This window comes from Lissotriton helveticus, chromosome 10 (assembly GCF_964261635.1).
Source record: "Lissotriton helveticus chromosome 10, aLisHel1.1, whole genome shotgun sequence".
Lineage (NCBI taxonomy): Eukaryota > Metazoa > Chordata > Amphibia > Caudata > Salamandridae > Lissotriton > Lissotriton helveticus.
Genome location: NC_136071.1, coordinates 720,736,802 through 720,757,154, shown reverse-complemented (window position 1 = coordinate 720,757,154; position 20,353 = coordinate 720,736,802). Strand labels below are relative to the sequence as shown.

The 20,353-nt window shown below is 39.6% G+C and overlaps 1 protein-coding gene across 1 annotated transcript in view; it reads left to right on the top strand.

Annotated features, from left to right (window-relative positions):
* Window positions 1-20,353, top strand: part of PTPRN2 (protein tyrosine phosphatase receptor type N2) — a 2,458,064-nt gene that overhangs the window by 2,351,847 nt on the left and 85,864 nt on the right. The window contains exon 17 of the mRNA XM_078663270.1: window positions 16,560-16,637. Coding sequence (XP_078519396.1) covers window positions 16,560-16,637 — 78 coding nt within the window. The remainder of the gene's footprint in view (window positions 1-16,559; window positions 16,638-20,353) is intronic.

Sequence of the window (20,353 nt, the reverse complement as noted above, 5' to 3'; positions counted from 1 at the left end):
CACTTTTTAGTATCACCTGGTGATCCACCAATAACGTGGCTGGAATGGAAGAAAGTGTTCAGCCACTATGCAAGGGTTTGTGGCATGTCACTCAGCGCTGAATGTAGAATGTCATTGTTGATGCACCAAAGGTCAGGAGGTGTTTGAGCTTCTTCCTGACCTATTGGATGGTGACTCTGCTAATCTTAATGAATACGAAATCTGTTTTAAAAAGTTGGACCTACAGTAGCCACCCAAACTGAGCACTATGCTTGAGTGCTATCCATTTGGTAAAAGAATGCAACTGCAGGGAGAGTCAAGTGAGCGATATGTAACGGAATTGCTCAAGTTGAAGTCAACCTGTAGCTTTTTGGTGGTACCTGTGAGGAGTGACTAAGAGAGTAATTTATATTGGGATGTTCATTAGAGAAGGCTAAAGAGAATATGTGGCATATGTACAATCCTTTACAAGAAGTGCTCACCATAACAAAAACGTATGAGCATTCCAAAGCACGTGTGGAGATTATTCATAGTAGTACTATTGTTACAGATAAGGCAGAAAATGTGTCAGTCAAATTAGTGCAAGACTAATCTACTAGGGGCAAAGTAACACAGGAAAAGGCAGGTACAGAGCTTACAAAAAAAAATAATTTCGGTGTGGAAATGCAGGCCACATGGCCAATTACAATGGATGTCCTGGTTGGAAGGTGGTGTGCAAAAATTGTGGGAGGAACTGTCACTTTGCAAAGTGTTGTATGTCTACAAACAAGACTAAAAAAGTGAGAGAGGTTGAGTATGATGATGATGATGGTGTTGAGGATGATGAATTGGTTGGGGAGGTCACAATACTGCAAGCTGAGGACGGTTCATCTAATGGTCCCTTTGATACAGTTCAGGTTAACGGTAAATCTGTAAGGATATTGTTTGATTCAGGTACTAAAATAACACTAATTTCTAAGACGTTTAATGAACAAAATTTGAAAACAAAGGTGAAACTGTTGAAACTGGATGGAAAACCTAAAGGGTATAGTGGGGAACTGATTAAGTTAGTTGCTAAGTTTCTAGGGAACCACTGAGTTAAAGGATTGTATTATACCTTGGAAGATATATGTCTCAATTCAAGGGTAGTCCCTCATTAGCTGTTACTTGAGCGTTTATATGGACCCAAACGAGGATCCCCGGTTAGGATCCTCCGTCCGCAATCTTGAATTTACACAGTAAATGTTTCAATCCACTAATAGCTTGGATGTGATAACATAGACGTCAGTATTTCAATGACCTGTGCTGTATTGTTTTGGATGAAATTGATTTCTAAGAACAAGGCCTTGAGAAAGCCAGTGGTGAAACCCATGCCACGTGTTGGCTATTTGCTACTACTATGAAATGTGTCAAGAATAAGAGAAATAACTTGATATTGAATGCAGTTGTCAAGATTGAATACTGTCAAATAAATAGGAAAAAAGAAGAAAAGAGCTTCATTTTGTGGACTCCTATAAGATTGGACATTTATTTAAACATCAGTGCTCAGGAAAATGTATATAAGGTTATAAAGAATTCATACCTTTGAAGCACTGATCAAAGTTGTTTTATTTTGAGACATAGGGAACAACACAATTTTTGTGCATTGATACATTCATGCCTCCGTCTGTCTGTTGAATTAAATAAATTACCAAATGAATTCAAAATAAAAAACATAAAAAAGAAATTTACTACAAACATTATAAAAAAGAATATAAACATTAAAAAAAATATATATACAAATTAAAATAAATTAAACAAATTAACAAATAATAGATATATTTAAACATAAAAAAATTGAAATTTGGGAATAACAGATGTACTATTCCCACCCTAGTCTGTGCAACAGTAGGGAAAGCAATGGACTTCAGAGGGGTAAAATGTACAATTCCCTCTCCAGTCTGTGCAGCAGTAGGGAAAAAGTTGGACTTTGGAGGGGTTAAATTGACCATTGACCATTCCCACTCTAGTCTGTGCAAAAGTAGGGAAAACATTAGACTTTGGAGGAATTAAATGTACTATTCCCTCTCCAGTCTGTGCAACAGTAGGGAAAGTGATGGACCTCAGAGGGGTAAAAGTTACTATTTCCATTTCAGTCTGGGCAGCAGCAGGGAAAGTGTTGGACTATGGAAGGGTCAAATTTACTGTTCCCGCTCCAGTCTGTGCAACAGTAAGAAAAGTGTTGGACATTGAAGGGAGTAAATTTACTTTTCCCACTCAAATCTGTGCAACAGTAAGGAAAGTGTTGGACATTGGAGGGAGTAAATTTACTTTTCCCACTCCAATCCAACTAAAATAAAACTCTTAAATATGAATATTTTCAATTAACCATACAAAATGTATATATAAAAAAAAACATTAACAACTTGCATGATTATTAAACAGTTTAATAATTAATTGTAAATTGTATTCATGTATTTATTTATTTATTTATTTATTTATTTATTTATTAACTTCCCACACTATACCCCTACAAACCCAGCAGCTTTCACCTAATATAAAACTTGAAAAATATAATTATTACACCATTTCAATAATAATCAATTTAATAATGAATTCCTAATTAATTGTTCATTACTTATTACTTAAATACCATCCCACTCTATACCCCCACAAACCCAACAGCTCACACCTAATATATAACAAAAATATAATTATTGTACAATTAAAATAATTAATCATACATTGATAATTCATTGTTAATTAATTATTTATGACATTTACACCTACAAACCTAACAGCCAGCTGAGACACTATAAATTACTATTAGCAATTAAATTAAAAATGATACATCACTTACCATTACAAACTATTTTTAAAAATATTATTAATTTTACAAGCAGTAATAGCACATAAAATATATTACCTAAAACACATAAAGATAATTTAAAAAATTATATTTAATACACCTATACTATTGAAAGCAATATTAACAACAAGGATATTCTTGACAATAATATCACTTACCCCAAAACATCGATATTCTTGACAATTATATTTCTGCATCACAATATTTTTGTATCACAATATTTTTTGACGATGTTTCTGTAAGTTGATATATAAAATTCAATATTTTGTTCAAATACCAAAACGTTTGGGGCTGACCCTGCTGGGGCGGCCAAGTCCAACAAAAGGTTCTGTGACAGAGCCTGATATACTTGTCTTTAAAGTCTTTCCCTAATGTTACAGTTATGGAATAGGAAAAACTTAAATTGAGTACATTATGCAAATGAGTGTCTCAGGTAACCTATTGTAAAATAACCTAGACATTCCTTGACTATTATAAATGTCATATAGAGGTTTTTTTATTAAAGCAATATTTTAAGATGGAGTTATATAAACATTTTTGCAAAAAAGCACTTAAACATACAGTACGTCAAAAGCCTTTACATACACTCTGTATTTGCACCATGTTATTGCCTTTCCTCCATGTTGTGACAATTGTATGGGTTTATTGCCTCCTTTGATAGTGTATCTCTCGCAATTACAAATGTAGACACATTGGGCTGCTAGTCTAATACCTTTAGAAAAAATATTTGCTCCAGCATGACCAATCCAGACAGTCACTAAATTATGAACACTTCACGAGTACGAGTGTGATGTTACATATCAAAGCTTTCAAATACTGGCAGTAAGTGAATGGAGATGTAAACCAAAAATGTTTACATTTTGAAGTGTATTAGTAGACAGAAGTATTATGTGGGGCTATTTGAGGAGACCAAAATAGATCAGGATTAGCCTGGTGATGAATACAATTAGAACGTAAAGGATCTAGATGCATGAAATGCCATACTTACTGAGGGTTAGTCATGGGTGTGAGTGAGTGAGTCATAGAAACCAATTCACAGAATGTCCTTTTTTCAAAATTGGGTTTTGCATACTTATTTTTTAAGGTGTAAATGCAATGGTTGCAGGTCTTACCTTCAGAAACATTTTAATCAGAGGTATTTATTTCAGTGGCAATTTGGATTTATATATTATAGACTGTTAACAATTAATTTGCTGCGCCTGCCCCACCCCTTCATTACATGCATCCTTGACCTTCTCACACCCTCTAAACACCATCCATCCTTGCCCCCTAAAACCGTGCACCACGCATGAACTACATCCGTTTCTGACCCCTATACTCCACCAATCCCTGAACCCTAAAACCACTTTCTACCCCTAAACTATGTTCATCTCCGAACCCTAAAGATCCTCACTACACCTAAACTACACTAATTCCTGATCCTTTTAGTATGCCCAGCCTTGAACCTTAACATCCTCACTACCCCTAATCTCCATCCATTCTGGAACCCTAAACACCTCTCTCTGCACCTAAATCCCACCCATCAATAAACCCTAATAGCCCTAAACACCACCACTCCCTGAGTCCTAAAAAAGCCTCTTACCATCATGAATACCACCCATTCCTGACCCTAAAATCCTCTTACCACCCTTAATATGCACCCATCCTGAACTCTAAAAACACCTTTCTTACTCTAAACTGCACCCATCCTTGAAACCCCTCACCATCTCATCCATTCCTGAACCCTAAAACTCTTTCTGCCCATAAACTCCTTCCATCCCTGACCCCTAAAATCCCTTACCACCCTTAAATCCCACCCATTCGTGAACCATAAAAACGCCTTACCATTTCTAAACTCTACCCATCACTGAACCCTTAAACCCTTCGCCATCCCCAAACTCCATTCAATCGTAAACCCTAAAAACCATTCACCTCCCCTAAACTCTACCCATTCCTGATCCCTAAAAAAGGACAAAAAAACGTAGTCAGCACGAGTGGCTCCTGCTTGCTGCTATTTGTGTTTTGTTGTATTTAATGCTATTTTCTTAACTTACAATGAATCCTCGGGTCCATTTAGGATGCAAGACTGCATTTTACGCTAAGAAAACAACGCTAAATGCTGGGTTACATTCCTTGTATAATTCTACACAATTTCACAAAATGTAGCTCTAATTTTGCTTAATTATGCTACAGCAAATTACATAACTTAAGCCCACCACTAAATATTTTCAATGTTTTTTTTTATATACTGGATAGTTGAATTTTGTCAAGTATCCATCCCTCTGGATAATCTGGATATATTAAATGCCCCAAAACTGGAAATGAGTATCTTGACATCTACCCTTTACCAAAAGAATGTGTATATCATGCAGCCTGACCACCAGTAATATTCTTTACAATCTAGTACAATGAAGGTACAGCTGACTTGATCACTCAATATAATATTTGTCTGGAGCTTCTGATGCTTTTATTCTGCCTGATAAATTGGTCAATTCTTTCTTCAAGACATTTACAAATTTACCCAGTATTTGGATGAGGACATCTGGGTGTAGTGATGCAAATCACTGTAACTGCAAATTAGTGAAAGTCCCACATTTTGATTCCAATGTAATTATTTTTTGATTTGTGCCGATTCTTTTTTTTCATAAGTGGCAGAATATAGCTCTGCACATTTTCAAGTTATGTTCACCCCTCAGTTTTGTATTTCATCAACAGTTACTATGCCTCCTATTGAGTGTTCTTCCGTCTCTTGATCTGTGTTCCATGCCAATATTTTGACTTTTGTACTTTGATTTCGTACCCTGAAAAGGAACAAAACCCTTTAAAGTTGACAAATAAACTTTTAATTTCGTATTGGTTACTAGTTAAAACTAGAAGAGTGTCAGTAAATAATTTCACTCTATTATTCATAATATCAGATTTGTGCCCAGGTATTGACTCATTTATTTACAGTGAATCAGCAAGGGATTCAGTAAACAAAGCAAACAGTAAAGGTAACACGGTACACCCCTGTCTAGTCAGATGGCAAATTGTCACTTCCCTGCTTTTACCCCCTTTAACCACTGTTAAAGCCCTAGGGGCAGATTTATGAAGGTCTTGCGCTGCCGGTGCGTCACTTTTTCCCATGTTAAAAATGACGCACCGGCGCCGCAAGGCCTTCATAAATCTGCCCCCTAGGATTTAAACAGAAGGTCTTTATAACTGTGGCAACAATCTCTGGGAATGTTAATGCACAAAATATATATCACAAATACTGCCATTGAACTAAATCAAATGATTTTTCTTGATCTGCTATGAGACATATAAGTGGTGGTTCCCTTTCATTTTCTGAGTTAACCAGGCTAGAAGGTCTCCCATGTTCTTTTTACTCTAATGGCCTGCAATCAAATCGTGTTAGTCTGAATGCACTTGAGTTGTTGTACTACTCTGAATTAATTCTACCAAAACGTTGGCGTATATTTTAGAGTCTGAATTTAATAAAGACATTGGTCAATGTGAAGCACAGTGTGTAGGATCTTTCCATGATTTATTAAAAAAGACAATTAAAGCATTTTCCTTAGACTGTGGTGTTTTCTCATGACAAAGATAAAGAAAAGATCATTTTTATCGATTTCAATAAAAGCTTCCATATGTCCATGGAAAAACCATCTGAGTCTAGTGTGTTACGGTTTGTCACATCTTACAAAATCTTCTCTAGCACTGATATTTTTCGACATTGTATGTTTATGATTTCCTAATAGCAAATGTTAGCGATTTGCTATTAGGAAATCGCAAACGGCGATGTACAACAGTGTGTTTAACACTGTTAGCAATTTTCAGGGGCTCACAAAGGGACCTGCCTCATCAGTATTCATGAGGCAGGTCACAATTTGCGACCCATTGTGAATGGCCACAATCACAGGGATGGTGGCCTGCTTGGGTCAGCAGACCACCATGTCTATGATAGCTTTTCAAATAAATCAAAATTGTTTTTTTTGTAATGCAGCCTGTATTCCCTTAAGAAAAACAGCATGCATTTCAAAAATAAAAATGAAAAGCTACCTTTTAATTTCTTTAAAGTAGGCAGCGGTCTGTGGGACCACTGCCTGCTCCTAAAAGAAATTGGTGCCCATATTCACAAAGGGGAGGGGGGCCTTGGGGACCCCTTCCAGTTTGTGAATGGGTTGCCACCAACTTGAAGTTGATGGTAACTTCGAATGTTTTGCACCCACATTGCTGTTTCTTTCAGCGCTTACTTGCCATACTAACATTCTGCTACTATTCTCTTCATACTTTCAAAAACATAGTCAATAAAACCTTTTTTAATGCAAAAATTAATCAGCGCTCATTTGAAAACAGGTTCAAATGCACTGCTTGGCCTGTTGTGGGCACCATTCACAAACACTTTGTTCACAGCAGTCATACAACTCATGCTCCATATATTCCCATGTCGACACTACTCCTTCCAAAGCTCACCTAACTACTACAGTTCAACACCTTATAGATAACACCCAGCTCATCGCAGGTATTTTACATCTATGTATTTGGTATATATCAACACCGTTATTTTTGTCCCCCCTTCTTCTCTTCTCGCATAGTGTGTAGTCTGCACTCAAAATCACTAATGTAGATATCTTACTTTTCAAAAAGATCCCATACATCTTCACATATTTGATCACCTTATTCGACTTCATCAGAAATCATAAAAGTATACATATTATAAAAACAGTCTGCACTAACAATTATTACTTTCTTAAAATCAATGCATGAAATTGAAAAAACATTCTAGACTGTAAAACTTTATATAAGTAACTTGCAACACAATAGCATATTGACGGAGATCATAAAGTTTGCAAGTACAGTAGAGCTGGATGCCATTCTTTAAAATTAAGGTTGCATAAAATCGGTACAATATAGCTTTTCTTTAAGTCCTTAGTTTTTTTAAGTATGTAGGGTGCTTTGAGACGAAGTGTTGTTTGAAACTAATCGTTCTGATCCGGGAAGGTAACTAAGTGGTGAAACATATCCAATCGGAAGTGGGTCAAGATAAATTTGTGTTGGGTGTTATAAACAAACCTTAGATACGGTTGCAAGGAAAAGGTGAAGAGTGGCAATTGGTTCTTAGGTACACTTGGTTTAGTAAGTTCAGTTGAGAGGCTAGCTTCCTCAAACAGTGATAGACACATCTTATATAACTCTTTCCTTGACACGCCAAATGCGATGCAGTGCGCGCAACGAAATTCGTTTTATTTATTCTTATGTTTACTTACCTGTATTTGGCCGTATTCCATAGTTTACTACCCGCCCACCCTGCCCCTCCCCACCCCACGTCACCACCCGGCAGCACTCCCACCACTGACCGCTACTGCACAGGCGGCTACTCGAAGTAACTTCGTGGTTACGATCATGTTCTATACACACTCCCCCATGGTACCTCCGGCTAGTCTTGGCCCTGCTGCTCCATGTCTGCACCCCCATTATCTGCTGCTGTCCATAATTATGTTTTCTGCACAACAGCGAGTGCCTAGAATATAATAATTGTGATCAGCTTCTGAGTTCTCATTAAATTGAAGACACATTTGCAGCACGACGCCCATTAAGATTTTTACCACGTTTCAAACTGCAGCTTTGTGACAGGCGCTGATTAGCACTGAAATGGCAAGAGTGGGCCTTTCTGATTAATCAGAGCGCTTGAGTGTTTAGAAGTCTTTTAAAATGGCAGCAGTACTTTAATAATTGCGGCTCATCCGAGTCCTTGTCTTTTGATTAAAAAAAACACAGGTGGTTATTTTAAAAGGTACGCATTAGCCATCTTTGTCATTCTAAATATTCTGCTCAGGATTATGAATAACAATATTAATGCATGCTTTTCAAATTGTAAACATGTTTTATGATTGCTCCGGATGCAGACTCCTATTGCAAAACGGCAATTTTCAGAATTGCGCATTGGCTGCGTCTTTCCAATATGCAAATTTAAACCAGAGTGTCTTAGGGAAATTAATCAGTATATACTAACTGTTTCTTGAAATTAATGGTTTGCAGTAAATTAATCAAGGCTACCAAAGGGAAAGAAAACATGTTTTTCTTGGTTTCCTTGTTTTACCAATTTAACTAAGGGCGCACTCATTTTTACCTATGTATATGCAGTAGGATAAAATAAAATGCCTATTTCGGAAAGGTTGAGATTTGCTCCCTCGTAGAGATCATGGCTGTAGCCTCTTCTTTACGAATGGACTGGCCTCATTGATAATGTTCTTTCCTCACTTTATCCTCCATTTTACATGAGCTCGGATACCAGGAGAGCAACAGGACACTCTCACGGCCAGCGTACTCCATCTGCTTTTCAGATGGTTTCTTGAATGAATGAAGGAATGGTTTCTTTATTTAAACCAGATTTCAATTTTTGTCTCCTCTTCAGTAACATCGTTTTTGGTTATCTTGATCAACATATCTAGGTTTCCATGTCATCAGCTTTAATATAACTGATAACATGGTTCAGACAGAGGTTACAGCTAATTTGCCTTCCATCCTTCTGATATGAGACAACAATTTCAAGTAAACAGGTTCAAATCTCATCAGGGCCTTCTTGATATTTCATCCTTCTGATGTTAGTAGATGTTGTATCCTTGTCTTAAGAGTTATGTCAAATAGTTTTTATTATTTCTACTTCATGGATAATTTCTCTAATTTGGCAAACGGTCCGCTCTATCCACAGAGAGTTATCTATCTGTTTGTCATGCCTTATCTTGCAGGTAGTACATTCATCTGCATGTTTGCACTGAAGCAAATAACCACTTATTTGTGTGAATGAAATGTGAAACATAGCTTTATATATAAATACTACATATAGGCCGTGATTTGGAGTTAGGCAAAGTGGTATTTACCAAATGCCAGGGTAACTAGCGCATGAATTTACTGACTCATTTCATCACAGGTTGAAAAAAAGCATGCAGTATTTATTACATGCTAAATACTGCATGTCTGTGGTCAACATGCACTATTTGTTGTATATACTATTTACAGCATATGATATTTACACGTGCCAAGAATAATTAATGTTCTAAATTAAACACAATTACAATATGAGCGACCACTAAAAACTGGTGCAAAATACTTCCTTAAAGTATTTCCAGTAGATAGTAGGTAATAAATGTTCCTGAAAATGTAGGAGGTAAAAAAAGCTGTAAATAAATTACAAATATTAAGAACATGCGGTGGAATGGGACATAGCACACAGGGATGTGTGACATGTTGTGTTTTCACTTTTATCTGCACCAAGACACAGAGCCTGTAATGGCTTTCCTGCATTTTCTTAGTTAGGGGTTGCTTAGGTGGCACAATTTGTGCTGCTGCCTTTAGGGACTCTCTATAGTACCTAAGGCCCTATGTACCAGGGGTACCATTTACTAGGGACTTACAGAGGGTGCTAAAGGGTTTGCCTATTGGATAAACAATGGTACATTTTTAGGGAAAGAACAGTGGTACTGGGAACCTGGTTAGTGCGCAGGATATTTATGAGCTTCTCGACACAGAGAAGCCACTATGCCTCATGCTTACTGAGACATGGTGGACCGACTCTTCTAATCCTGATGTCGCTATGGCAATCCCTTCTGATTATAACATCTTCAGAAGGGATAGAGCCAAGGGAAGGGGAGGTGGAGTGGCGTTAGTGGTCCGGAAAGGAACGCCATGTGCGATCCTGCCAGCTATTGACATCCGAGGCTCTGAGACCCTAGCCTTCTCTATCACTCTATCGCCCCATCAATCCTTTAAGGGACTGCTTATATACAGGCCACCTGGTGCACCCGGCACCTTCTTTGAAGATCTGGACTTGGTGCTGATTGAGCTGGCCCTGAAAGCTGAACATCTTATCGTGGCTGGCGATCTTAATTTTCGGTTGGATGATCCATCCGATCCGGCTGCCACCAAACTTTCTGAGGCGCTAACCCCTTTGGGACTTATCCCTCACCTTCGGGAGTCTACGCATGAGAAGGGGCACACCCTTGACCAAGTTTTCTCGTCTGTCCCTCTTGAGGGTATAGAGGTTACTCCGGTCCTTTGGTCCGACCACTTCCTTGCCAAATTTGTGATCAAGGGCATAGGTAAGTCAGTGCCTACCCCGGCACATCAACAGGGTCGTGTCCACAGGGCATTCCATCGAGTAACCCCAGAGATGCTGGCGCAAGCAGTTGTGGCCCATCCTTGCCTCTTTTCAGGCGATTTAGACAGGGATTTGCAGACCATGCAGGACTGGTTTCTGGATAGGTTAAACGATCTTGCCCCGGAAGTAACATCTCGCCCGACACCGAAACGGGTCTCCGCGCCTTGGTTTACCGCTGCACTGTCGGCTACGCGGCAGCAGTGCAAGGTAGCCGAAAGAGCCTGGCGGGCACAATATGACACTGTTGCCAAGCTGACCTATAAAACGGTGGTCAAGGCTTATCACCGGGACATTCGCCTGGAAAAAAAGCGTATTTAGCCAGGAGAATTGATGCTGCTTCCAATTCTTGCAAGGAGATATTCTCCATCGTGAGAGAATTTACCTCACCTTGGTCGAACACCTCGGACCAAAAACCATCTGGTACCTGGGCTGCGGATCTTGCTGATTTTTTCACGAGCAAGATCCAACGCATCCAGGAGTCATTCCTGGTACCAATGTCTGTGGGCCAAATTGAACGTGACATCAACATATTGCCACAGGCTGGGCCTAGGGTGACGTTGAGTGTGTTCCCTCCAATCTCTGCTTCGGACTCCCTGGCTTTAATGGGCAAATTAAAATCGGGTTCTCCCCTGGACCCATGCCCGGCTAAATTTTTAGCGAAAGTCGCGGAGGTGATCAACCCGTTGGCTAATCCGCTTCTGAATCTTTCACTGAGGCTAGGGGTGGTCCCGCAAACCTGGAAACAGGCGATGGTGATACCCTTGCTTAAAAAATCTGGCCTAGACCCGAAGGCCCCAGTTAATTATAGGCCCATCTCCCTGCTGCCGGCCCTCACCAAGATTCTGGAAAAGCACGTTCAAGGCGTGCTTTCCAATTTTCTGGAATCTAATGAGATCTTGCACGCCACCCAATCGGGATTTCGTCCCCATCTTAGCACGGAGACTGCGCTCCTGGAGGTCTCGGAAACCATTAAAGGGGTTCTGGACTCCGGGGGCAAAGTCATGCTGGTGATGTTAGACCTGTCGGCGGCTTTCGACACCGTTCCCCATGATGGTCTTCTCGCAAGACTTCGCGAGATAGGCATACAGGGGACGGTGTTCGACTGGTTTTCTTCCTTTCTTGCCGGCCGCCGGCAGACGATCTGGGCCCCGCCTGATTCCGCCGTGATGCCGCCTCTGGGAGTCGGGGTCCCTCAGGGCTCGGTTCTGAGCCCGACCCTCTTTAACATCATTATGACCCCGTTGGCGGCACTGGTGGAGTCGCATGGTGCCCAGATCGTATCCTATGCGGATGACACCCAGCTCCTCTTCTCGTGTACGAGAGGAGGTGACTTTGATGGGGAGAGTATTCGGGATTGCCTTGGGGCTGTTTTCCATTGGTTCCATCTAAACAGCCTCAAGTGCAATTCCGATAAGTCCGAAGTACTGTTCTTCGGGTGTGACATCGAACCCGTTTGGCAGACTTGGTGGCCTCGGGATATGTTCCCTCCATCCTGTTCCTCTCAGGTTGCAAAGAATCTAGGGGTGAAGCTGGATAACAGGTTAACTTTGAAATCCCAGGTCCTGGGGGTGTCGGGCATGTGCTTTGGCATCCTTAGGATGCTGCGGAGGTTTCTTCCCCTGTTGTCCGTGGAACATAGGACGCTGACAGTTCAGGCTCTGATTGGGTCCAGGTTGGATTATTCCAACGTTCTCTACCTGGGCCTTCCAGAGTACTTGCTGCAGCGCCTTCAGGTGGTGCAGAACGCCGCGGCTAGGGCAATTTTCGGCCTTAGTAGGCGCGCTAGTGCCTCAGGCCTGCTGGTAACTTTACATTGGTTGCCCATCCGCAAGAGGATCGCCTTTAAGGCTCTGACCTTGGTCTATAAAGCTCTCCACAAGGGGGGAGCTAAGTACCTTCAAAAGAGACTGGTCTTTTATCATCCGACCAGATCTCTGAGGTCGGAATCCCTGCACCTTGCCGTTGTCCCTCGGGTAAAGAAAGCGCGCCTTGGGGGGCGCTCTTTTGGATTGCTGGCATCTCGGCTATGGAACTCTTTGCCGCTGGCCCTGCGGGGAGCCACTAGCTTGCTGGTTTTTAGGAAAGGCCTTAAAACGTGGCTTTTTACTCAGTAGCCGTTCTCTCTTGAATTTTTGGCTTACTGCTCTTTTAGTCTTTCTTTTGGTGTTATGTTATTATGTTGCAGCTTCTTCGCCTTCTCCAATAAAAGCGCCGGGACACTCTTTTTGAGTAGCCGTGCGCTATAAAAAATGAACCAATAACATAACATAACATAACAGTGTTGTACATGACTTTATCCCTGAGAAAGGGACAAAGTCCCTGTACAACAGTTAGCAGGGACCCAGTACACTTCAGTCAAAGTTGCATAAAAAAACAGGCAAAAAGTGGGTGGGTACTGCAACAAAAACTCAGTTTCCTACAGTGATCCAATGTCATTCCACCTTCCTGAAAATGCTAGCAGTGCTAGAATTCTTTGCAACAGACACCACACAATGAACAGTAGGACTGGAGCATGGCATTCCTAGCCATCCTTCAAAAAAATGCTCTGCTTAGTGATGAACGTTTAGCAGAGAGTTAGTGGTCAGTATCCACAGTTCCCCTGGGACACCCACACAGCCAGTACCCGCAAAGCAAACTCCTGTCCTACAGTGGTGTTTTCTGACTTCATGGAGTCAGTTTTCAGCACTCATGTAAACCTGGTGACCTCACAAATAGGAAAAAGGGAGCTGCAACCATAAAAATTAGGCACACTAATAATATTTATATGTGGTGTGATGCGGATTTATATATACTGAACAGCTCTGTTAGGTGCTCTAGATCAAACAGCAATGTTGTGATCCTATGGAGAAGCAGCACTAGCAATTTTGTGGTGACACAACACCCTCAATATACTGGGCAGCTAATCAACCCTTCTTCATCAAGATGGCATTGCATTATGATTGTTGTAGTTCAATCTCAACAGATTCCATTACTACTTTTAGAGGGTTCCTAGCTCCTATGGCAGCACATATATAGATCAATGTGAATATGCACAACAAATTACATGAGTTATTATTCACAGCCAAGCCAACTTTTTAACAAGCATATGTCTGTCCATCATAGCTATCATGTCTCTTACCTTGGATTCCTCTAACCTTGAGATCTTCTTTCGTGTCATGCACTCCAGACATGTTTAGAGTGCTCATACCGTTTCTGTCCCACTGCAAAGTAGAGCTGAAGTGGAGAACCACCAACAGTACCAGGCTTTCGCACTTGTGCACGACAACTGGCTTAAGTAGCTAGTATGGCAAGGTTTGGAAACTGTTTTAATGTTCTCAACATCTTGTAGATATGTTGATATGGTATTGATTTTGTCTGTTATCTGCTACCGAAGGCCCATCTTGTTTATCTTTGACAGCATCTTCAGCATGAAATGGAATATTAAATGGTTATGTTATCTTACCAGATTATTTGCCAGGAATTGCAACTCAGGAACAATACACTTGTACTTCTTACTCTTCCAGCGTCCATGATGGAGGAGTTTGTAAGGCTTAACCTGTAATAATGAGTCCTATCAGAGGATAGCAATGGATTATTTTTGTCTTGTTTTAAAGTGCACACAAAATAAATACCTGGACATGTCCACACAGGAACAGGTTGTTGGTGTGCTTTGGGAGTGTCCTGAGGCCCTTCTTTTTTGTTGAGTTCGCTGTTTCTGATCTCTAGGGATTAATCTTCAGGGTCTTCAAATGCCTAAAAATGGGCTGTTCTTGATGTTTTGGCTATGTGCTATTTATTTGGTGCAGTATTTAGCACACCTGGCTAAAAAACACACTTTGAACATTTAGCACATGTCTTAAATTTTGAACCCATAGTACATAGTAAAAATTCATGATCAGTGTTGTTTAACACGTTGGTTATTTACCAAAGCCTGTGGGATTGGTATTTACTGATTGTGCAAGTTTAACTTTTTTTTTTACCACCAAAATCATAATTTACGGCAAAGAGGTGCACTTTAATTGTACTGCTGGGCAGTAGATACATTTATCTTTTTCCGTTCTTTTCAAGGACTGATGACATTATTGCATACTTTTCCACCATAACTTTAATAAAATAGAAGTAGGATTATTTGTATCAGTTAATTTTGGAAAAAATAAATTGACTACTACGTTATTGGTTTATTTTTTTCTAAGCTTGGTCTTAACTGCCAGTAAAAATGTAACTTTGCTCCTGGTAAAAACTGAAATCCAGTGAGCATGAGGTTCCATACAGATTGAATCCATTTCCATTGAATGATGAAGTATTTCCATTCACCCGCCCCTTGTGACACTCATTCCCTTAAGAATAAGGAAATATCCTGTCACATTTAATGCGGTTTTTATGTAGAAAGTTTTAGGGCTAACACATTGGCCTGACTGCCAACATCTTAAAATACAGTCCGGATTAGACTCTGTTCTGAGAGGTTTGCTCATAGCATGGAATTTGATCTCTAACCGACTATGAACCAGATTACAGTTGTGTATAAAATGTGCATGCGCTAAGAAGCAACGCCAGATGATTCTTTGAATTTCCGATTTTTAGCCGGATTCCTACTCTTGCAGTGCTGAAGCTGCAAAATAGCCGTTCCTCTGTCTTCTTTAAATCATAATTTTCGTGTGAAAGTGCACCGTCATGAGGATTCAGCGGTGGAAAACCTACACATTTTTCTCTTAAATCAGTCACCTTTTGGCACTGAAATTTGTATTTTCATGCCAGCGCGTGACTGTTTGACAACATTCTCTTAAGAACGCCGAGTTTTCATTTTAAAATCCATAAAAGAGTCACATTTTAGCATGAAATTTGCGATTTGAATTCTGAAGTGCAATTAAATCTTTGCAAACCGAACACTAGAACATTCGAAAGGAAGAAAAAAAATCCACCTCGCCGAGGTTTTTGCAACAGGGAATGTATTGGTAGACTGGAACATTTTGTACACTATTGTAACTGCACAAAAAATGTTACAGATTCCATTCCTTGCTGTGTGCACGCATTTGAACACATTAAGTAACCCGGCCTCTGGTTGCTGGGGTTCTCCATTAAAAATAAGTCTGAATCTTAATTTTATATAGACTTGTATATCAGACCAATAAAGAATTGACCCACATTTGCTATATTTTTGTCACAGTTCCAGAACAGACAGAGAATGCACAATTTAAGAGTGTTTGCATTTCACAGGCAAACGACAGTCGTATGACAGAATGTGATAGTCCTAAATATCGTCTGACGTAAATATTGTGTCCTAAACATTGTTTACAAAAATATTGTTCCATTGGACGTAAATTGTCTAGTATCAACACCAAGTGGGCTATATTTTTGTAAATGATACACAATATTTATGTCAGACAATACTCTGACACCTGTATTATGCCATCACATCCAGGCTTCAAAGTCTGGTTGATGCTGATCATCACAAGGCCATTGTTTGTGCTGCATGCTACTTCAGGGTACAGAAGGGATGAATGGAGTGTTTTCGAGGAGATTGCATAGCCGTCGTCTGGAGATGTACTATGATTTTTGCATGCGTCCATTGCAAAATTGTCTATAGCTGTCCTTTAGCTTACTTTCCATGCTAGAGTTAGTGGAATCTAATCTCTCCTCTTTTTCTCCTCTGCATAGATGGATCATGACCCTAGGAATCCAGCATATATTGCTACACAAGGCCCACTTCCTGCGACTGTTGCAGACTTCTGGCAGGTAATGTGACACCTTATGATACAAATATTTATAATGAAATTCAACAGTTTTAATACTTTGCACACTAAACCTACCATACAAAGTTATTAGAAGAACACAGTACTATTAGGATGGTAAGAATACCCTGAAAAGTCTCTGTAGCCATTGACCTTGCATAACAAGAAACCGAGGGTTCTTATTCCACACAATTTGTGCAGAAGGGCTGAAGCTTTAGAAAGCTGTACATCGGGCTTGCTTGAAGAAAACACTTTCACAGCAGCAATGTCATGTTGTCTGTGATGATCCAGTAATAGAATCCCACATATACGACCGATATACCATACACAAGAGAGGCAAACATCTCTGATATTTACAAGACAGTAAAGCACAATTTTCTCATTCAGCCTTCATTTTGTGCACTATGTCTGAAATGGCCAATCACGCTAGCTCTTTTTGTTGGTGCTTTGTGTGAAATCATCCAATACCAAGCTCTTTCCTTCTTCAGTACTCATTCCAAATGTCAAGACACCATCCTTTCTTATAACAATATTAAAAATGTGTCAGATAACTTAGAATGTTGTTGGCCATCATGAAAGTTTAGGGAGTAAATGAGGGAACATATGAAGCATTTTATGATATTCTAAATTCACTAGATTTACTGCAATTCACAAATAAATCCTAATATTCCAGGATTGAGAATTAAGGAAGGTTTTATGCTAGTTAATATATGTGACGCCATGCATAACTTTCATTACAAATCAAAATGATGACCTCATATATTTTTTAAGTAAGCAAGCCTGTAATGTGCTTATAATACAAGACATCATCAAGCAACCCACACATGTGTTTATGATGCCATCCAAAATTATGAATATAATCTTACTGAAGTTGGTCAGTTTTAGCAGAAACGCTAACTAGATGTCTCTAGTTGGACAGCTCAATGGGAATCCTACTTATTGAGTAAGAATGTAGGACTTGGAGACAACATTTGGGCGAAAGCAGTTGCCTTCAATCAAACAACTGTTCCTGCTGTTATTTTATCACCAGTTTTTTTGCAAAGTTAGCAACATTATCCCCCAGGCAGGATTCAATAATACTAACCACATGCACATGTTCTTTGAATGTCCAATCCTTATAGCATTTTAGTCAACTATTGAAGGATTGCTATCTAGTACCAGTGCTTATTGGGCGATTACTGTCTGGTGCCTGTGCTCCTCCATTTGGTTTGAAATCCAAAAGTCTGAAGTACTGCACAGCCATTCCCCGGGTGCTGGATCTTAAAATTCGTGCAACAATATTTGTGCACTGCTAATGTAGGGAATCTAAGAGCCCCATTTTTCTAGGTATTATGCCACAATGTTCTCAAAATTTCTAGTCATGTGAAGGTATTTCACAGTTGAAGAAGAAGCCCAGGGAAGCTATGCATGGCACAATGGGGTATTTAAAGGCATGAGGAAGGGGAAATAAACTCGTGCCTGGAGACAGTCTAAGTTCTCCCTGAAAGGTCAATTGGTCTGAGGCGCAGTCATCATCATGCCCAAGTTTACTACGAAAGACCAAACGTATGGCATAATTCTGAACCACACATATGTTTATTCATATACCATTGAAAGATCATTTTAAGCTAAGATAATCCTCTTAATACACAGACGTTGCACAATAGGGAGCTTGTTTGCTCTTTTTATAGCATTGACATTATGGGTAAGGTTTAGAAAGTGGTGATCTGAATTACTTGTGTGTGCCCAATTCGTTTGTTTACACTTATTTGCCCAAGCACAAAATCTGTTCTCTGACAATGAAGTGTCAAGTCCCTTAGGCCTGTACCAGTCAGTGCACAATGCCACTCATATAGATAAAGCATATGCATGGCAAAAGAAACTTCCAACTGCTGGGGCAGGAGCTGTGTTCCTTGCCCAGGCCTCACTTTGCCCGCAGGTCCAGATTGTTAATAGAGGCCTGTAGGCTCTGAAAAGGAATCTGCTCTTTTCATAAATCCGCCCATACCTGTTGAGCACAATTATAGCGCTGAACTCTGGCAGTTGACTAGTCAGTGCACTATACCGTTTTCATGCAGTGCTCTCAAAGATGTATGGTACCTTGGTGGGTGAGGGAAATTGTTTAAACTAAGTTTCCTTTGGGTTTACTTTAATCCAAGTCTTCAGAGAATTGGAAAGATTGGCATTAGAAAAAATGTTACAACTCTGGGCCCATGAAAGATGCAGTCAAACTGCAAGCATATGTTGCTAAGTGCTTAATTTGAGGCACCCTCACTTATTTTTGGGGATGGAACTTATTTTTCCACTTCAGACATTTAGTGATAGCAAAAGAAGGAGAAACAGAACAAACGAAAGACGGAGGAAGAGAAAGACAGAAAAACCTTCACAAAGGGAGAAAACAGGAACCTGCAAGAGTGAAATAAAGGGTGAGAGAGTGTTTGGTAGTGGATTAAAGATGCGTAAGGTGATTTGAAGGCTACACAGCTTTGTTATTCAAGGCACTGACATTTAATTGCACCACCACTTGCTTCTTAGCAGAGCTTTGGGCACCAGCACTCTTCCGTTTACAAATTAAGCACTGGTCCTAGTGTTACACTTGGTTGGCAGAAGCAGAGTACCTGATAACGGATGATTAGTTTGTGGGCCCCATCATTGTGTTTTTCATTGCTGCCATAAAATCTGTGTTCTTCTCATTTTCATAATGGATTCAATGAGCTGCTTTCCCTTACTAACGCCCATTATACCAGGGGGCATCCGATTGGTGCGGGTAACGCATGAAAAAAGTGGGTTTATGATATCAGTTATCAATTTGTCTTCTACATTTCAGATATATTTAATTGCATTACTCAGCGTGCAACATTTATTCCCCTTTAACATTATTTAAACAGAATGTTGTGAGTAAACTAAAATTGAATACCTACCACTTTGTCAACATTATGTCCCAACAAAGCACACTCAACTTAAATCATTTTTTCAACATTTTCTGGGTTTGAACTTCAAATATTACAGCGGAGAGACATAAGAGGTAAATGTGAACAACATGTACATTTTTCTTTTTGATCAAAATCACGCCCATTAAATGTATTCACTGTTCTGAACAAAGAAAGGCCCTTTTTTATGCAAGCGATAATTTACATCTTAATTGCATTCTCAACATTTGTCTAAAATAAATAACTGAAATGTAACCCTTGAGAGAAAGGCCAGACTTCCTTTCACTTAGAAATTCAGTATGCTAATAAGAGGACAAAGGGAAGTGCATGCAAATATTACATTAAGGATGCAGCAGTAATAATTAATTTTAATTAGCGCAAAGCTCCCACTTTCTTCTCTGCGGGGATTTGTCTTGTACTTGTCAGCTGGGCTTTAATGTATAAAACCAATCTTTAGGCACTCAGTGTCAGTTATGGTTGCTGTTTTTTTTCTAGTGTGCACACTCGTCCCTTCCCTGATGCTGACTGTAAAAACATAACCACTCCGTGCATCCAGGGACTGGCGATGGCCCCTTGTGTCGGAGACTGGTGATGAACCTTGTTGGTTTAAGGTTTTGCTTTGGAAGTTTTTTTTTTTGCTTTTGCAACTGTTTGTTTGCAAGATATATATATATATATATATATTTATATATCTATATCTATCTCTCGCTCTCTAGATATATATATATATATATATATATATATATATATATATATATCTACATGCATACACACATTTAAAGAGAGAGAGAATACAATACATAATGGGCAA